The sequence below is a fragment of the Formica exsecta genome, unplaced genomic scaffold, assembly GCF_003651465.1.
Source record: "Formica exsecta isolate Colony F162 unplaced genomic scaffold, ASM365146v1 scaffold43, whole genome shotgun sequence".
NCBI classification, from domain to species: domain Eukaryota; kingdom Metazoa; phylum Arthropoda; class Insecta; order Hymenoptera; family Formicidae; genus Formica; species Formica exsecta.
The window spans coordinates 411,508-433,070 of NW_021851539.1; the positions used below are offsets into that span (position 1 = coordinate 411,508).

Sequence of the window (21,563 nt, forward strand, 5' to 3'; positions counted from 1 at the left end):
GCTATTTTACAATCCAATATGCGTTGCATTGCACAGAGTGTATATAATATGGTGAATGTATAATAATAATGCGGAGAATGATACATTTGTCATTCTTCCGTGACCTAACGTGAAAATTATATTTTTATATGTCATTTTGCTTTTGTACTTTTTTTTTCTTTTGATTAACATAATGCTAAAAAGAGATACAGTTATTCTCGTAAACACGCAAATGATCAAACTCTCTCACAGTACATTCGAGATATAATGTATTCGCATTGGTTACTGTAGATATATATAATCAGTTATTATACGATGATGTATGACTATCGTTTATTGTAGTACTGTACGAGAAGATTACAGCTGCACATTTTCTTAAATCTAGAATAACCTAATATTCTTAATGTTACATGTTGATTAGAGATATCAATATATGCAAGTGAGTTGAAAAGAAAGTGATGAGCAATAATTATCAAAGATTCGAGACAAGAGAGTTTAAGAATTATAAGAAATCTAAGAAATTATGCGAATAAATCATGCGGCATTTATAAATCTCAATTCAGAAATCTATTGTGATGCAGTTTCTAATATCATATATAACGTATTATGTGACTTGCATTATTTGAAAATGTTAAAGCAAAATTAAATTTGTACAATTTGAACAATGATGAAGGATATGGATACACTTATGACATATATTTTTCACACATAACGACTGACTTATTTATATAATCTGCAAATAAATCGCATCTTTATCCGCATACTTTTTTTTTTTTATAGATAAGATCAATTTGTTGTGAAAATTTTAAGAAACGAAGTTTTAAGACAGACATATAGCAGAAACTAGATTTCTTTTTTAATCAATAAATCCTTAAATATAGAATAATAGTCGGCATATTTTTATCAATATCAGTTTATCAACGGTATATCTCAATATTATGCAGGATAGTATAATATTGCAAATAATTTTCTATATTACATAGAGCCTAGATTAGCGATTGTAAAGTAATAATTAAAAGATGGTTATATACGATCTACTTCAGGTATTAAAGCTGACGTAAGAATGGACGTGAAATCAGTCTCTGCTTTAGTTTAGACTCGCATTGATTTGATTTTTTTTTTTTAAGCATCGCAAAATTCGTAATCTCCTTGTGTCATCTTTAATTTGTTAAATGTAACACATCATAAAATATTCAATTATTCCCAGAGTCTCGCGCCTTGCCGTTTTTTATAATTTTTATTCTTTTGACAATTAAGTCTGTAACTGAGAGTGTATATTATAAGCTTAATAATATCGTATTTCTTGTGTATAAAATAAACGACAGGAAAAGTGATTCCAAAGTGGATTGTAAAAAATTAATATAATGTGTCTCATATATGTGAATAATATTCGGTAAACTTAGTAACGCGCTGTTTTTTGATAATCACAGTTTCTACGTTCATGCTAAACCAGGTTGTGACTAAAACAATGTGCATATATTTACCACGTATAAAGTATATAGAACGCAAACACGAAACAATATATAGATATCTCAATATATAGATCTTATTAAAACTCGTACACTTATTCATAATCATTAAAAAGAATGGCAGATATCACCAAGTAAGTAAGCACGAATGCATTTTAATCGTTATTATAATCTTGGATTGCAAAAAGTTTGATTTTAAATTTACAGAGGATATAATTCAATATTTTCTCAAATTTTAAAGGAGGATTACGAGATAACATGATTTAAAAGTTATTTCAAGTAAAACAAATTATTCATAAGAGAAATCACAAGAGATACGAGAAGAAATATCAAATATTGTATAAATATGTGATGTGATGTGATATCCACTCTCTCTCTTTTCGATAGATAAGATCAATTTGTTGTGAAAATTTTAAGAAACGAAGTTTTAAGACAGACATATAGCAGAAACTAGATTTCTTTTTTAATCAATAAATCCTTAAATATAGAATAATAGTCGGCATATTTTTATCAATATCAGTTTATCAACGGTATATCTCAATATTATGCAGGATAGTATAATATTGCAAATAATTTTCTATATTACATAGAGCCTAGATTAGCGATTGTAAAGTAATAATTAAAAGATGGTTATATACGATCTACTTCAGGTATTAAAGCTGACGTAAGAATGGACGTGAAATCAGTCTCTGCTTTAGTTTAGACTCGCATTGATTTGATTTTTTTTTTTTAAGCATCGCAAAATTCGTAATCTCCTTGTGTCATCTTTAATTTGTTAAATGTAACACATCATAAAATATTCAATTATTCCCAGAGTCTCGCGCCTTGCCGTTTTTTATAATTTTTATTCTTTTGACAATTAAGTCTGTAACTGAGAGTGTATATTATAAGCTTAATAATATCGTATTTCTTGTGTATAAAATAAACGACAGGAAAAGTGATTCCAAAGTGGATTGTAAAAAATTAATATAATGTGTCTCATATATGTGAATAATATTCGGTAAACTTAGTAACGCGCTGTTTTTTGATAATCACAGTTTCTACGTTCATGCTAAACCAGGTTGTGACTAAAACAATGTGCATATATTTACCACGTATAAAGTATATAGAACGCAAACACGAAACAATATATAGATATCTCAATATATAGATCTTATTAAAACTCGTACACTTATTCATAATCATTAAAAAGAATGGCAGATATCACCAAGTAAGTAAGCACGAATGCATTTTAATCGTTATTATAATCTTGGATTGCAAAAAGTTTGATTTTAAATTTACAGAGGATATAATTCAATATTTTCTCAAATTTTAAAGGAGGATTACGAGATGACATGATTTAAAAGTTATTTCAAGTAAAACAAATTATTCATAAGAGAAATCACAAGAGATACGAGAAGAAATATCAAATATTGTATAAATATGTGATGTGATGTGATATCCACTCTCTCTCTTTTCGTAAATAATGAGTATATATGTATAAATATTATGCAAAAGTCAAATCAATCTTCTTGCTATTCAAGCGGATTTGAAGTACATTCACCATTTATTCTATTCTCATATTGAGATTACACTACAACCTATAATCTCCTGAAATTTCGAAGTATCTCATGGAAATTGATTTAAAAAATAAGTAAATAGTATCCTGATTCTCAGTGTCACTAAAAGAGTCATAAAAAGAGTCCCTCACAGCCTAAGTAAGACTTTCACTTGAGATCTTTAAGTTTGTTGAATGAATGCTGAAGCAGGACTCGATGTGATAGTACTCGAATATATCTTTCTTACGCAAATTTCTAAGCGAAACAATATATTTGTACAAATTATAATCCTGATTTTCCGCATTTATACGCTTGCAATTGTCGATTCATCTATCGGAAGCAAAATATTTGTTATTATTAACATATCTTCAATATATGATCATGGTAAAATATGTCCTGCTAATGATTCTGTAAATATTTCATTCTCTCTGCTATAAGTATTACAAAAGGAACTCTTAAGGAAAGTTTTCATTGGGCAGATGGACACCAAACTGTAAAACACTTTTTCAGGCTGTAAAAAGTTTTACAATTGTGTTTTACAGCTTGATGAAAAAGATAAAAAGGTTTACTCTCCACGATGATGGGATTTGATCGAGACATACATATACATAAGATATGAACATAATTTACAAAACAGTATGTGTGTATGTTCTTGCTTGTGTGTGTATATACATTACTTTAGAAACTTATGAGACTTTCTTCTGTCTAAGCGATCCATGCATTCTATTCCTTCTGTTCTTTCAATGTGTGTGTAAACAATAAGTTATTCCCATACAAGATAAGTTATTCCCGTGCAATGATTGTAATTTATATAAATTAAAAATGCTAAAAATATCTGCCACCGCGAAAACCTATTCTTGATGTAAACGGCATTGAACAAGAGATATAAATTGCAAATTTTTTTTAACAAGTGATTTTTATACACGATCGTTCGTTAATATTTTTCGGCAAAAAACATATACATAATTATCCCACGCAATATCACGTTCGATATTTTTTGTCTATAAAAATTTCGGTATTACATTTAAGTATTTCACCCGGAGGTTACGTAATTGGCATTACGTTTGGATGACGCACATTACGCACCATGCAGCACAGCTCGCGCTCTTTATCTCTCTTTATCTTTGTACGTACAGTCACAGTCATTGAACTTCTAACACGATCCACTTATAATACCACTGTCTCAGATTAGAAATAGTAAACTCTAAACATTACATGTAGCCCGATTTTACGTGACTTAAACAGGGAGGGACAAGAAGAAAGATACAAAAGATTTCTACGATGGTTCTGTGGTGACTGTAGTTTCTGACGATGTACTTACAGATACCACAGTTGATTTGCGTGCCGGAATAAATTCAGCTGCATCTGGATTTAGCGTGCTCTAGAAATTCCATTACAGTAGCATATTGATATTAATAATAGCGTATTATAAAGATTTTTACCTTTTTTTTTTTCATGTCAAAAGACATTAAAGAAAAGAAATATCTTGATTGTTACCTGTTTAGCAAGATCGTCGGGCATTCTCAGATTGCTAAGTTGTTGACAAAGCTCAGCGGCGTTATTGTCAGAAGTGCCAGTAGCTGTGGACCAAGCTGTGGAATTCATATTCCTCTGATGTTGCCTCTCTTCTTCTAACATTGCTTCTAGACATTCCTCCATCAATTCTTCCTCTTCTAATTGTTGGAGTACCTATACACCAGAAAGAGTTCCATATCATTTATTGTATATTGTATATTTAATTAAATATTATATATATATATATATTTTATATGAAAATTTCTTGCACATAATAAAAGACAAAATTTTGAAAAATTTGATATTTACAAGGCAAAAGAAAGAATAGTACCTGTTTGTCAAATTCCTCCTCATTCTCCATCCACAGATATTCTGAGAAATCACCATCGCCTATTCCTTGCACCTCAGGCTCTGTATCGCTGTTGTTATCCATGTAGGAAGTGATACCTGTTTCATGCCCGTAATAACCGCTTCCTGATCCACCGTTCGGAATCTTCATTTTCATAGCCAGTATGTTGAGCGATGTACTGAACAATCACCTGCAAAGTCTCTCTATCAATATTCGACATTTGTTATAAAGTGTGATTGTTTATCAGGGAGAGAAAATAATCAACATTAAAATATAATTTAACGTTTATCCCGATGACGACACACGCACCTACGATATAATGTATATATACAATCGATTCTTTGTAGAGGGGGATAACATATATTCTTTCGGCAGATATTACATATACATTACGAAGAGATATCGCGCGCGTGAGGTAGGGGGGGGGGAGGGGGGAACGGGGTACAACATTCAACAAACAAACAAACCAGATAAACATACAGGGCTCTAAGCTCTATATCGTTATCTTGCACAAACTACGGAACTCGACTGAATCGACACCGCTTGTAAACATGATACCTCTCCGGTATACTATATATCTGCTGATTTTGCACGCACCGTCTGGGCGAGAGAGAGGGAGAGGAAGGGAGGGAGAGAGAGAGTCGACTTTTTCGAGGCGGTGTCCGAAACGAAACGCGCAACCTTGGAGCCAAGTCTCGCGGAGACGAGAAAGAGTCAAGAAACGGAACGTCCGCGTCGGAGAGTGACACGAATCTCGCGCATATGGGAATACGATCTCTGTCTCTCTCTCGCTCTCTCTTTCTTTCTCTCGAATCGACCGTTCCTCGCGACTCACGAGAATAAATCCCGGGCTATTTACTTGGAATTTGGCGTCTCCGGTTTCTCACACTCTAACGGGGGCGCATAGCGGGGAGAGGACACGGCGAATACGAGATCATCGTCGTCATCGTTGCTTGACAAATGAGGGCGACCATCTTTGCGACTCGCGTATTGTACTCGTATCGTGTCGGCCGCGAAATTTTGCTCGCCGCTCGCACGGGACGCGTCCCCCTATTGTTTATCGGTCGTCGAACGTCGAACAATCGGGGGCTGGCCCTTCTCGGGCTTATTCCCTGACGGAACGAGGAATGGAAAAATGTCGCGTTTCTCGCGGACGCGCACGCGGAACGTACCTTTTCTGTGAGAAAAACGGCTCCCAGATCTCGGATTCGTCGCCGTCGTGTGAAATACCTATCGTCGTACGTACGTACGGATCAGTTCACGGGCACGTACCGAAAACCGAAATACGTGTCGTTCAACACAAATTAGCGTTCGCGAACAGTGCTGCCACCGGCGTCGTTACATTTAAAGCCGCGCACACGGGAGCAGCGCTGGTAATGCTCCGAAATTCACGAATGAATTGTCAAAACTCATCCGCTATCTCTGTGAAATAATCGACGAAAGATGAAACATCTTTTACGCATATCGAAAAATTACTGAAATTATTCTTGGAGAAAAAAAAATTTATAAAAAGATATTTATATAAAATTCTCTCTCTTTCTTTGACAATTATTAATAATAAAACAAATATATCTAGAAATATTAATTATAATTATTACCCAGAAACACATATAGTGATTTTCTTTGTGTATACTATAATCTATAATTATAACACACACACACACAAATAAATAAAGATTATCGTGACATCTGCTACATTTACACACCAACTAAAAGTAGTTAGATCATTTCTCAGTAGGTGTCCCTACAGTAATAATTTGCGAAAGAGTGACGTGACTATTTCGACAATTAAAAAAAAAAGCTAATTTTTTTCGCGTTTTCTCATGTTTTATTTATAAGGGGAGAGTGATATTGTTATTTATCTAAAAAATTCGATGGTGGGAGGACACGGTCGTGTGCGCGCGGGCGCTTATGTGGTAATATTGAGCAATTGTGAGCAACTTTCGTGTTTCGTAGTACGAGACGCGCCGCGAAATTGACGTACGTAGTGTCGACTCGTGCGATGATACATTTACACCGCGGCGGGACGCGATTGGCCGAGCCGGCCCGCAGTTGACATGCGCGCGCCGACGTGCGTCAAAACAAAGCACGGTAGCGCTGGCTGCGCAGCAGCATTTTCTCGCGATTGCTCGTGGCGGCAAGTGCTTGTCGTGTCGTCGTTGTGTTATCGCGCTCGCGGCGTCCTTTTCGTCGTATCTCGCCTCTCATCTGTTTTCGCCAGTCTCGTTCCGGCGTTCCCTCTTCTCTCGCCGCGAGCGAGAGTCTCTCGAAGTTACGCGAGTGCTCCGCGTACGACGGGACGATGTCGTCGACGGTCAAGTACACGTCGGATGAGAAGCTGAGCGGTGAGTAAAGAGAGTCCATAAGCGAAAAACAAACACTCGGTACGCCGATTGTCAGACGCGACGACGCGGCCATTTCGCGCAGTGTCCCTGCCAGCCTCCCCCTCGGTCTCCTCTTTTTTTCCCCACCGCTTCCTCTATCGCAGATGACGCGAGCGTAAACAAACACATTTTACTATTCGCGATTGCGGCATTTCGCGATGACGCATCATCATTTTTTATTTTTTTTTCTTCTTTGTAATCGATTTGTAATGAAAACCGAGAGGGGAACCGAACGAGTCGGTGAATCAAATTTGGATGACATTTGTGTACGATGTTGACGAGCTCGATATTGTGACAGAATGACCTGTCTACGTTAATCCGTCTGACGATCCGATAACGTTTCTGAAAATTGGCGCAGTTTAATTTTCGGAGCAAGTCGCGGCGCGCGACGTATGCAGCGTCGTCGCGTCGCGTCGCGTCAGTTTTGGCGCCATTTCGATTTTTCAATCCAACACGTACCTAACATCTGCAGAAGATTCAATTTTTAATGTTGCACGCGTGAATCGATATATTCTCCCTTCGACTAAAAACCGAGAGGGGAACCGAACGAGTCGGTGAATCAAATTTGGATGACATTTGTGTAGGATATTGTGTTCGATATTGTGACAGAATGACCTGTCTACGTTAATCCGTCTGACGATCCGATAACGTTTCTGAAAATTGGCGCAGTTTAATTTTCGGAGCAAGTCGCGGCGCGCGACGTATGCAGCGTCGTCGCGTCGCGTCGCGTCAGTTTTGGCGCCATTTCGATTTTTCAATCCAACACGTACCTAACATCTGCAGAAGATTCAATTTTTAATGTTGCACGCGTGAATCGATATATTCTCCCTTCGACTATTGGCCTTTACTAGCGAAGCTGCACGAGGCGAAATAAACTTCGCGAAGTTACGCCCAGCGAATTTCATGCCCATTATCTATCGAAATATATCTATATCTCTTCTTTTTCTTCATTAAAAAATAATTTATATGATCCCTTTTTTTGAAATGCAAACCACACTTTTTCCTCTTACCTTCCTTCCTTTTCTTCAATTATATTTTTCTTACTACGAAATAAGTCAAAATATTAGACAAAAAGTATCTCGAAGGAATTCATTATTTTTGTAGAATTTTTGCGCTTATAATATTCTAGCAGCAAGTGTTGTCTAAACTCCGTGTGTAAATAAATGCACGAATATGTTATTTTTTTAGAGACCATTTCCTTCGATAAGTAAGACAGATAAGACTAGAATATTCATGGAATTTTGTGGTCAGCAGCGCAATTACCTGTGCTATCTTTTTATTCGGAAATAACTTGGAGAATATCCAGATCAAAGTCATAGAATTTATTTATATTCCATGTAAATATTTTATTGTTGTGTGTTTCCCGCGCATCTATGCGCTTCCTGGATTCGTCACACGCTACAATAATAAAATAGGTCCTGCTGCATGTGTATAATATATACAATATCGTAGATCGTAGGCACATTGGTGATTACAAGCTGAATCATAGATTACAACCGCGATAGTTATCAATAATCAAAGATTTCCTTTTATTTCACTTTTTTTTTAACATTTATATGTCACGAAGTTTTGCAAGGACAATGCGCACTTTTAATATATAGCTAAAAAAAAAAAACTATAATACAGATTCCGTAAAATTGATTCTATAAATTTGTGATAAAAATTGTATTTACACTTTTCAGATTTATATAAATAACTTTTCAAAATATTTATACACTGAGAAAAAAAAGTTGTTAACTTGACTAAATGCGTTCAACTGATTATCATTTTTTTAATTGAAATATTTAAGTACTTAAGTCAAATACGTCATGTTAGATTTAATCTTTTTTTACCAAGAATACATAATCTTTATTTTCCAGAATACATAATCTTAATGTATAATTTTCTTAATAAGTTTTATCAGTTAGTCACTTATGATGGAACATGTCAGACGTTTTATTAATAATTTATAATCAACGTGCGCCAGTCGTTTATAAACATATGTGAAACTTCAAAAAGAACCTTGTCTTTTCTACAACAATAATTTTGTATGCTTCATATGATGTTTCCTCTTCATATCGATTATTTTTTTTCATGAAAAGAAAATTTCACGTTGGAATAAGATCATTATATTAAGATAATTTGACGAAGCATTTTTTTGAATTTTACATGAGCTTTTTCATTCTCTTTAATATGTCATAATTATGGAGAAAATGCTGTTTTAGAATATTTATAATTTTTTTAACCAATCTAACAAAGAGGTTATTTGCCTCATGATTTGCCTTGCCACGTGCGAATTTCATCTTATGTAGAGGCCGCTTAAATTAAGCACAGATATGATTTCTATTATTACAAGAATTATCTCTGTTTATATATATATATACAAAAATAACTATATCTAGAAATCCCAAAAAGCATGAATCATTTCCGCGAACCCGTTCCGTAAACACGCGATCGCATAATTTCAGCGGATCTACGTGATTCTCCTCAGGAACTTCACTCATTAAAACGTCGTTGACCTGAAATCTGTCCGAGATCGTATACGGGAGTCTACGTGACTCCGTTCACGTAGACAGCTTCTTTCTCTCTCCCTCTCTGTTATATCCTCTCGGATGATCTCACATCTGACATGCACTATTAAATTAAATTATAACATCGTGTGTATCAATAAATCAATAAATCTCAAATATTCGTGAACATATTCTGAGATAGAAAGATTGATATATTCATTTTATAAAAATGATGAAAGTATTTAAATTCTATTATACACTGGTCTCATAATAATATGTAAATTAACATTTTGTACAATATCGTGTTTTATAAATACGATACTTTGGCACGTGTTCGCTCATTTACATCTTCATCGGGCTGTCAACGAAAGAGGATGTTTAATTTAAACCACAGATAAGCGTACGTGCGCGATTATCGGCTGCGTGCACGCCTACGAGCATGGTATATTAATCGAAATGGCAGACGGTCAAAAGAGGGAGAGGTCCGTACGCATCTATTTTTAGTCGGTAAAGTTCGTTGTCGGTCCTTAATCCGATTGATTAAAGCTACCCGATGGTGATTCTGCGAACGCGACACGTGACAATTTCATGCTTCAAATGTAATTTTATGGGAATTTTTACGCAATAAGTGCAACGCATGTTTAGGAAAAAAAAAAATCAGTGAATTTGTATATAATTATTTGTTTCATCAATATATATCGAGCGTATAAAAATGTTTTGAGATTTCAAAACGCGTAGATATTTTGTACAATTTTTTTTTGCGGGCTCTGTTTCTTTATAATATATATGTGATGACTTATAATATTTAAAATAGTTTTTTTTTCCTTGGATTTTATCTCCCATAACAAAAGATTTTTATTACGTTTTTAAAATATTCAAGATATCATGAACATTCTAACCATAACCACATCGTTTAGTTTTAAAGAAATACAGCAATATTTCAACCTGTGGTTTGTTGTCGATGTAACAGAAATTGTTTGCGAAATACGTTTATGTTTGAGAAGCAATAAAGATTCTTCAGGATCATCTTGCACATCCTGTGGTCGTCATCACAATCGTACACTGTCAACACGTGCCCTGTCGACACGCGCACCTTGACAGATACGTGTTCGCTTAATATTTATTAATGATTTAACGATAGTATAAAAGTAATATTTTTTTTCTATCAGGCTAATAAACTTATCTTAATATTTACATACTTAAAAATTAAAGTATTGTAAGTGTAATTTTCTAGACGGAGAGAGAGAGAGAGAGAGAGAGGAATTTTCTTTTTATATATTCATTTTTTCAATTTTATCAATTTATTCTCGATGATTATTTGATGATAATAAATGTATTACTTGCTAAAATACACAAAATGATCTATTTCGCGATTTCAAATAAATGTTAAAAATAAGCTGTTTGATACTCGGGTGTCACATGTCACGTCTTTTTAAAATAAACAGTACGATTGTAAACAATATGTCAATCTCTCTCCGATTAGTAGTACAAGGTTGGGTTAATTAAGGTTAAGCAATAATTATCAATTTACGAGGGATAGTGCGCGATTGGAGACTTGAGCATGTTTTACTTGAGGTAAAACAGATATCTTTAGAGATAAATAGATATTTTCAATATAAGCAAAGTCATCTTATGATGTACAAAGTCATGCAAATTCGTACGTACGACGTTGATTTGAAATGCAGATGTACACTGAATGAGAAATAACAAGTTATTAACATATAATACATCAATAATTAGCGTAATTTAAATATTCTATGTGTAAAAGATACGTGATATTCTATGTATAAGAAGTAATGAAATGACAAAAAATTTCTCATTTTCTATTACGATTTACAGTCTTAACTTTCGCATTACATTTGCGTTTAGTCCTCGAATAACATAGCGGTTTATCGCACGAGTAGAAGCTCCGATTTGTTAGCACGATTAAACGACGTAATTTGTCCACGTTGATTCGGACGAGATCGCCGCTGATCAAGTAATAGCAATCTGCGAATGTCTGAATAGGTTCTCCGGGCCTTTGATCTCCAACGGTGTCCATCGATGTTTACAATTTGACGCACAAAAGGGACCGATGGCGCGGTACGCATCCGTAATCAGGATACAGGATATTGTGCGCGGCCGTGAATTCGTTCGCAATTTACAAGCGTGTGCGAGCGAGGAGTTATGCAAGTGCAGTTTTACTGCAAACGACGCGACATACGTGCACCTACATCAGGCACGTGTAAACACTATTCCGTCACGCGCTGCGCGTCGACACGACTCGTGAATCCGGTGGATTTAGGCATAATGACACGCATCAATTTGAACGATAGAGCAATAGAGATGTTTACGGAATTAAACGACGCAATTTTTGTAGGCTGTGATTTTGCATGAAGCGCGAAGGGCCGATGACGACGACGAGATCGTGAGAAACAAGATATTCTTGCCCGCATATATCGATTGTTTTCCGCGTATGTACACGTAATGCGTTATATAATGTGTCTCGATAAATAGATATTTGATATCGGTAATATAAAATATCAATAAGATTAAATTAAGTTGTGTGGGAAAACATTAGTAATAATATTATATGAAAACTTGTGTAAAATGTAATGATTCTTTTTAATTTTCTTCTATATAATAATATCTAAATGCAAAAAAGTAAGATAATAATCTACGTAAATTTAGCACTCCACTTTTAATAAAATAATGTATAAAAAAATTTTTTTAAAAAATAAAAAAATAAAAAAATGTTTTAAACTCTCATGTAGATTATTATCTTACTTCTTTATATTTAGATACAATAATTCAGAAAAAAATTAAAAAGAATTACGCATGTTGCAGATTTAAGTTGGAATTCGTGTCGTATATTTTTTGAAGCATGACATAACTTTCGTTCAATAAGTGGGAAAGAGCTTGGTTAATAAAAAATTTACGTTAAGCTCGTTGCGCGTGCGGCGTTACAAGTTTACCGAGTAGACTTCTTTCCCATTTGCCGATGACCTCGCTCGACATCACATTTACGGTATTATCGCGCGCATCTTCGTCGAGCGACAATGCGAATCGACGCAACGCATCTAATATTTGTGAAAGCTGCCGCTTCTATTGTACTTGCCATCGACTGCTATTGTTCACGAGCTCTTGCATACTCAAGCGGCGGAAATTCCTTGTCGGGAAAACAAATTTTTTTTCTTTGCTCTTCAAAAATATTAAATTAACTAATATCAAAGATTAAAAAAAAAAAAAAAATATTAAAGATATGTGGCAATCGGCATAATTAAAAAATAATGCATTATTGTTTTCTACAAGCAATCTAAAAAGATGTCTTGTTGTTTGCGTACTTAACTTACGAAACTTGATTTACGGTCTTAATACGTTAATATATGCTGACGGAGATTAAATAATAGAGCGGCGCGTATATATATTGCCGCGTCGTAACCATTCATTTTTACAATTCGTATATCCTTGCAAGAAGGTTAATCGCGTACGTGCTTGGATAATCGATCGCTCGGTCGGAAATCAGAATCGGGTGACAGATTTATAATCGCGAATTTCGAGAAACTCGTGCGCGACAAATTTATTGTTCAGCTTTTCACGCCGACGATTATTTAGCCACTGAGGAAAAGTGTTATTATAATATTTTGCATATATAGAAAATAGATTGATGTACATATAACGAAAGTTATCTCATGTATTTTCAAACTTATTTTTAAAATTATTTGTTTGAGAAATTATTGTTCGGGAAAGCAATGAGATTTCTCCGAATAACGTGTTCCAGTCTCCAAGATGTGTTATTAGAATGACTTTGGCCGTTTGTCCTCCGAGATATCGATGCGTCAGATCGGGCGAAAGCGCGAATGTGCTTCGCGGCACATCGGTTTATGAATAGGTGAACGAACTCGAAGTAAAACTTCCCGCCCGGATGATTTGCGCGGTTAGAAGAGAGACGGCGGCAATAATCGCTCAACACCAATACGTCGTAGCCGTCACGTGTGTTACGCATGACGCGTAATGGTGCACGTATAAGTACGACGATGGAACGTCGCGATTGATAAATCGCGTTTAATTTAATTCCTGTTTTCTCTTCCCGTTCGTATCATTAGTTCTCAGATGATACATAATTTTGCTTGAATGCGTTGATATGTAATTGATAATCATTCCAAGGCGTATATATTGTTTATGGTATATAATTAGCGATTAACATGAATGTATCAAAGTCCGAGCCGCGTCTTAAAATGGAACTTATTGTATCTTTAATAAAATGCAAGTATGAAATTTTGGAACGCGAACTCTGATCTGGTGATAAGTAAGAATGTAAATCCCTGACAACTGAATGACATTAATGAAACTGGAACTAGCTTGCTTAAAAATCTAATTGATTATATTTCTATGAAAAACTAGCTTGTTAAAAGCAAGATGAAATAATAGCTTGTACTATTTTTGTACATTGTTAACGCAATAGTTTCGTAATTATGGAAATCAAAGTGCATTGAAATGTGGAATATAAATTTATATCTGTTATGCAGTTAGCAAATTATCGCAGTGACCGCGACGGTAGATGAACCCGAGATTCCATCAGCGATGAGTTCATTCTTGTATGATTACATTACCAGAGTTCACAATCGCGGATATTTTATTACATTACTTAACACGTAGCAATTTTAACGAAATGTGCATTATTAATAATGTAAAAAATCAATTTATTGGCATAAAAATGATTATATAAAATTAATATCTTCATAATGGTATTTATTTATATTCGTAAATAAAGTTTTTCAAAATTGATATTTAGGAGATAAATTCGATTTTATATATTTCGATCTTATCTATTCATTACTCAATTTTATAAACGCAAATAAATATAAAATATTGTTTTGATATTCTGATAAATATTTAAAATTTTTCTCATTAATTTTTTCTCATTAATTTATGAAAAGTAAATGTGTATTTTATGAGAAGAGGATAAATTACTACTGAAAATGGAGATGCATCTTATAATTTCTATCGTACAAAAAGACAGTTGGATTTTTTCTTATTTAACTCATAATTAAAACGAAATATTGATAATACGCATAGTTCGCAAAAGAAAGTTTCTCGATATGAGGATCTCTATTTTGCTTAAATTCGTCATTGAATGATCGGCAATGCAATCATTATCGTGCTCTATACATGTACATAGCTGCAGCGATCGATTACTCATGCTTGTTAGTAGGGTTGCCACCCGTACTTTAAAATAAAGTATTGTACGTTATTTTGGACGTACATACTTTATATTTTGTAAAGCAATAAAGTACGCTAAAATACTTTATTTTACGAATACTAAGTTTTGAATACTAAGTGGATGTTATTTAACGTACTTTGTTTTCGTTCTCAAAGGCGTTACATACGTTATTCGTTTTAAAAAAAAGGTGGCAACCCTACTTGTTAGTGTATCAATGATTATCTTGATTTATAGGTCAGAGTTAACGGCCATGAATTTATTATATGTATATAATAGTCAATTTATAAATAGCGGGATATATGATCTTTGTATTATTCTCTCTACGAAAAATTTACATATAAAAATGTCTAATTTCGTAATTATCGACCAATGTATCATTATTGAAATGGCGATATTATTATTCTATGACGTAAATCTCCGATTTTATTATAATATATCCCATAAAGTACGTTACTAATTAATAAACACACAGTACTAATAAATAACCGACCTCGATCTTTTTTAATCGATCTCCACTTTGTTTAATGCTAAGATATCAGAATCGTCATCGCGCGTGATTTACCGCTATTTATGTTATTATGCACGCTCTGAGCATTTTTTTGAAAATGTAAAAAACGAAATTGTTCTAGTAGAACGATGATTCGGTATGACAATTATTTATTGTCAACGTGTCAGAATCTAATTTTGATATTATTCTGCTTACATAAAAGGAACGACACGCTGAAAAACTTATTGTGTGTGCAATGACATTGATAAAGTCGTATTTAATCACGTTTTTACTTGTTAATGTTCTACGTAAGGAAAATCGTGAATCACGCATTGTGATGTTATCTTATATAAAGAAACATTGAAATAAAAAAATAATGATTATTAAAAGATATGATATTAATGTACACATTTCAGAACAATGCTTTTTATTCTAAATGCATAACGATTTTTTAGATTATTTTTCTTTATAATTTTTTTTTAATCTTGTGATATTTCAATATCTTTAAATGAAGTATTAAATGTATTTTTGTGTTTCTCTGACAATTTTATTTGTGCAAAAATCGATATTACATATAATAAAAATCAAGATTGATTACGTATGATGAATCAATATAGAGATAAGTCGCTCGACACTATATTATTTATGAAATTTCCCTTCAACTTGACCTGGTAGGGTTATTCTAATCGATATGATGGTCGGTGGTGCTATTTTTAAACATGTTACAATGTGTCATCACGTATATCGTTCAACGACTCATTCTCTATACTCTTATACATTGAACATTTTTCACCATCATATTAAAAAATTTTCAGAAAAACATTTTAAACATATTAGAAATAAATTTCAATAAAAATTAAATATCTTAGTATTAAAATTTAATCGAAATGAAAAAAATTGCAATACGCTATGACGCATCATTTTATTACGAATATAAAAAAATCGCAAAACCACAAAGAATTATTATAGTATTAGAAATGACGAGATAACTTCTACTTTTTCTTAATATTTATTAATAATAATAAATAAATTTTATTCCTGATAATCTTGATATTAATATTAATAATATAAATGAAACGAAAATAAATACGTAAATTATTAGCTGTTATTTATCTTCTTCCTTATTTCATGCGAGATAAAATTTTGGCGCGTTGTTTTTGTACGAAAATAATAAATTATTACTACTGATAGTGTGAGAAATTGCTGCAACGCGAAAACCTACCGGAATTACCGGAAAACCTGCAGGAATACAGGCGAACAAACGAGCATAAAACACAAGATAACAGATTTTCTTTTTAACTGCGCAGAATCATGGGTGGAGCTGGTGCCGGACCCACCGCTAGCTGCCCGGATAACGCCGACACCTTTTAGTATCACCGGCGAACGTGAATACCTGCGACTTCTTCGAGAAGCACAGAGAGATTCTACACATTCATCCGCGAAGCATTCTTTGGCGTCCTCGCGCCGGGATACTCCAAGGGACAGGTAAAGGAAAAAACTCGAATTTAACTGGATCAGATGCATTCCGCAAAATTTTAAAAATTTCGTTTCGAGTATTGTTGCGATTACGAAGTAGGATACCACTTTAGAGACACGTCACGGTTTGTAAAAATGTATTAGAACTTTTGAAAATAGCGATGATAAACGTAGGCGACATTTTAGCTACTTTATTGAAGTTACAGGAGTCTTGAAGAGAGCTTTAAAACCCAAGCACTCTTTACGGACAACATATATATATAGTAGATTCTTATATTCGGAGTTGCTTGAAGACTTGGCTAACAAAGCCGGCCGTTCAACCAGATACTTATATCCACTCGTCTCCCCTCATCCATTCGTCTCTGACTCATCCTACGCGCGGATATAAGAGAAAAAGTCTGCTATATTCCTTTTTTATCCTTTGGAAAGGGTTTTGCAGGAACAAAGTAAGAAGTGTTGTCGCGTATAAGTCAGAGTCGAGGCGATTCGTGCCACACACGTTGAAACTCCTTGAAGTCGAATAGATAAGAACGCAAAAAAACGGATAACCTACTGGTTATATCGCGGTTGCGATTGCGTTTTAACGAATCGCGAATTATTTTAAATTGGCTTTAAAGCGGATATTATTTTTTGAACTTTATCATCGATGATACAGATGTGTGCTCGATTGGAAAAAATCGTGCAATTGCAACAACTATTGCATATATAACAGACATGAAATATATGAATTATAAAATTACTATAAATATCTCATTAATTACATTGTACATATACATACATACATACATACATATATATATATATATAAATTACAATACTTTTTTATTTACAATCTTTTAAATTTACTTAGAAAAAATTATTTTGCAAATTATAATTCTCTATATATCTGTTTCATCTTTTTTTTTTCTTTTAATATACACATATAAGAGATTGAAGAGATTTATAATCTGTATTTTTTTGCCACAAAATTGTCTCAATCTCATCTCTCTTTTGGAATAAATTTCTCAGTTCAAATACATTAAAATTTGGCTAAACATAGTTACTGATTTTATTTTCTTAAACTGCCTGTGCATTTTCGTATTGGCATCAAATCGATTCATTCACAATCGCATTGCAGAACATAAATGAAGATAAAGGCGCCGCTCGTAAAGAGCGAGGACTTATAGTTACAAATATAAACATTTATATTTTTACTTTCATTGCATCTCGATATTTAGACGACTGCATTAACACGTGGCTCTTAACACGGTTAGAGTAGCGTCATTGACATACTCGTACAAGTATCTTGGCAGAAGAACAAGAGCGATGTGCCTTTGTGCGACTCGCGAGGAAACAAAGAAACGTGCATTCTCGATATGTCTTATACATATACAGAGTCTCTGACCTACCGAAAATAGTTTAGCCGCATATTTTCTGACGCACAGAGAAAGAAGGAGAAAATTCGCGAGGAACGTTAAATCGCAAAATATACGCGCTGTCCAAGCGCGCGTTGCAGTAAAGTGACACATCGATTTGCATCTATATGGCCGTAAAGGCACCCTTACATGGCAGCATTAAGCGTCGAGCGTCTGCGCAGAAAAATGCGCAGAATTTAAAAGAGATAGATTCTAGGCTGAAATTAGATTCTGCGCAATTTTCTACGCAGACGCTCGACGCTTGACGCTGCCATGTAAAGGCACCTTAACGTTATCTCGAGCGTTAAAATCGCCGCGATCCTGATATTGACAATATATGCGCAACGTAGCGAATATCTGCTTGAATCTCGAAATGATGACGCTGCGAACGATATATGTGTCGTATATTATAATATATTTAATCTACTTTACTGCTTTATTTGCGCGTATTCCGCATTTTATCACCCGCTATCGGCTCCTTTACGAGCGACGAAAGATTTTTGCGGAAGAAATTAGCGAGCTGGTTAACACCGATTTAACAAATGCTTTATCACACAAATATTAAATGTTCAAGTCACAAAGAAACAAACTTTGGTATTCATTATTGAAGAGAATTTCTCACGATAAAACCTAACTGCTTTTTAGCAACTATCCCTGGTCACATGGATTGATATCTTTTAATTTTAGAAGAATAAAAAAAAGGAATCTTCTTCTCGAAAAGTTTTTTTAAGCTTATTATCTTCAAAATGCAGAAAAAAATGAGTTTTTAAATTATAGATAAATATTTTTTACGTACTATTTTTTTAAACTTATCCAGATACGATTTTTCTTTAACATATTATTTAGCACGTGGTCTATCTCTTAGAAACTAAAGTTTGCCAGGGAATTGTTGTTCGTATATAATAATTTAATCAATTATTAAGTATTACGCACAATTCATGCATTAGGTTATATAAGACATCTCATCGAAATCAAACAAATAATAATGATCATTAAATTCGAACGATAGCAAAATACTTAAACATGCTTGCCTTATCGAAAAAAAAAAAAAAAAACTATAATGGAAAAGAGCCGGATACGCGCGTAACACACGTGTACACGTTGTCCGACGCATTTGACATAAGTGCACTATCACGTTTGTCGAGCCCGTATCGATGAGCTTTATATTGATGATCCCGCGATGTATCTCGGCGATAACGGGCCCGATCACGTCAAGTTTTCCTTGGTTGCGATATCAGTGACAAGCGTCAAGGATAATTGCGGGCAACCGCAAGCATCGTGGGGATTTCGATCGATTTCGCGACGCACCGATGATCATGTGTGGGGTGTCGCGAACTTTCAAGGCGACATTTATCACAGTGACTTTTTAATGCGTCTTATCGCTGCCGGCACTATACACATAACGCGCGCGCGATAAGCAATGTTGACACTTCAGCGAATCTAATGCAAGTCAATTATATAGAAAACGGACAGAAAAATATGAAAATATTTTGCAATGAAATAATAAGATATACTCGGGTTATGTAAATCTTCAAAGATTAAGAGGGGAGGGGTTTAATTGTTTCAATACTTATTGAATACTTTGTTTTTAACATTGCGTTTACTCAGTGCAACAATTGTTTCTAAAATCCTCTTTATCTTTTTTGAATATTTTATAAAAAGCTATAAAAAAATATTTCACTATTGGAATTATGATTTAATCATTCCGTATTTCGAGTATCTGAAAATGAAAAGATATGTCAATAACTATCATAATTGTTGTATCGAGTTTATTTCGAAATAGATTGATATTTTTGACAGAAATCAGATATACATATTATGTATATTGTGGGCGAAATAAAAGATACCGTGGAAATAAATATAAACCAAATTTTAGATCGAATAAACTTTAATAGTAAATCGAAATAAGAAATATTGGTTAAATAAATAAGTATAATTAATAACGATTTCGCAATCGAAAGGGTTTCGAGAAAGAAAATGATCGTTTACACGATCTACGCCGTTTATTCCAATTATAATGTACTGTTTTTCTTTGCATTTATAGCCCGAAGAGCCCGCCGAATAGCCCAAACACGGAACTCTCGACCGAAGATGAACTCAAAGGCGTATATATAAATTACAACTGCAACAAGGTCAGTTTCATAATTGATTCTTTACTGCATACTCTCTATATGACTCGACGTGGCTATAGAAAACCACGTGCGCATTTATTCACGTGTGTGCATAACTACGTATATTCATACTCATTGTATTGCGCATTACGATCGCAACTAGATCATAAGCGTCCTAGGAGTATATCGAGATCGCGATAGAACTTTTCAGTAAACTTGTACTATCGGTACTTGCGTTTTACCTTTATATTATTTTTTTTTTCTTTTGACGAGCTCGAACATTCCGTTAAATGCAGTCATGTTCTCATAAAACGAGGGCAAAGTTTTAACTTGTAAAGTTAACAGAGAGATGTTTAACTTGAAGAAGTCTCGAAGCAATAGCTTTGTGCCGATTGTCACGCACTTCCCATGAAGTTCTCTTCACAGGATGAGTGTCATTTAAATATCTAATCTGTACAACATTTCCGCCTGCAACGGATGTTGCCGATTCACAAAATATATAATGAATATTTATTTCTCATATGTTTAAATTACTAATTATTTTTAAATTACTTTATATTATTTTTGAAAGTGATAAACTGAATAATAATTTTGCAGAAGCATTGCAGAGAGAGATAAAATTTGAAATCTCATTTTCTTATGATAACGAAAATAAAATTTCCATTACTTTCTCGAACTTACTATTAGATAGCTTGAGAGTAAAGAAGACGAAGCGAGAATAATATCGATTGACTTAATCCCTCCGATTTGCATGGTATATACACTACTATATTCGACTGTAGCAGCGATGCGCAACTGGTTTCATCGAACGGTCCGTTTCTTCTGATGATACAATGTATCCGAATCATTGACTCCATTAGCGCCGTGCCCTTTTTAGCATTCGCGAATTACCATGTGTGTCGAATAGCACAAGAAGTTGCACGCGCTGCTAGAATTTCTTTCTTTCTCTCTTTTTTCTTTTGCTGTGTCCCAGTTACGCAAGAATGAACAAAATCCGTTCTGGTATATATACTTTCCACGGCTTTTATTTCGTTGACTTTCGATATTACGCAATATGGCTCTGACAATGGGTTAGGAAAAATTACATTGTCTGCTTATAAAACACGGATAATTAAATAAGAATTTACATAATTTCTTATATATATATATATTTTATATTTTTTTTTTTG

General features: G+C 34.0%; 2 protein-coding genes across 4 annotated transcripts in view; one reads left to right on the top strand and one right to left on the bottom strand.

Moving 5' to 3' along the window:
* Nucleotides 1–1,831: 1,831 nt before the first annotated feature.
* On the bottom strand, nucleotides 1,832–6,198 carry LOC115240446 (polyadenylate-binding protein-interacting protein 2B). 3 transcript variants are annotated; one of them, XM_029815591.1, is made up of 5 exons: nucleotides 6,023–6,198; nucleotides 4,833–5,040; nucleotides 4,484–4,675; nucleotides 4,308–4,367; nucleotides 1,832–3,316 (listed from the first exon to the last, which is right to left on the bottom strand). In XM_029815591.1, the coding sequence occupies exons 2-5, from the start codon at nucleotides 5,004–5,006 to the stop codon at nucleotides 3,269–3,271; spliced, it is 474 nt and encodes a 157-aa protein (XP_029671451.1). In that variant the 5' UTR covers nucleotides 5,007–5,040; nucleotides 6,023–6,198; the 3' UTR covers nucleotides 1,832–3,268. The 3 variants fall into 3 exon arrangements, with proteins under 3 accessions (XP_029671451.1, XP_029671452.1, XP_029671453.1); XM_029815592.1 differs by lacking the exon at nucleotides 6,023–6,198 and adding an exon at nucleotides 5,710–5,934; XM_029815593.1 differs by having other exon boundaries at nucleotides 1,832–4,367; nucleotides 6,023–6,194.
* Nucleotides 6,199–6,937: 739 nt separating this feature from the next.
* Nucleotides 6,938–21,563, top strand: part of LOC115240445 (BCL2/adenovirus E1B 19 kDa protein-interacting protein 3) — a 23,745-nt gene continuing 9,119 nt past the window's right edge. Inside the window, exons 1-3 of the mRNA XM_029815587.1 lie at nucleotides 6,938–7,195; nucleotides 16,721–16,898; nucleotides 20,328–20,415. Coding sequence (XP_029671447.1) covers nucleotides 7,153–7,195; nucleotides 16,721–16,898; nucleotides 20,328–20,415 — 309 coding nt within the window. The 5' untranslated portion in view covers nucleotides 6,938–7,152. The remainder of the gene's footprint in view (nucleotides 7,196–16,720; nucleotides 16,899–20,327; nucleotides 20,416–21,563) is intronic.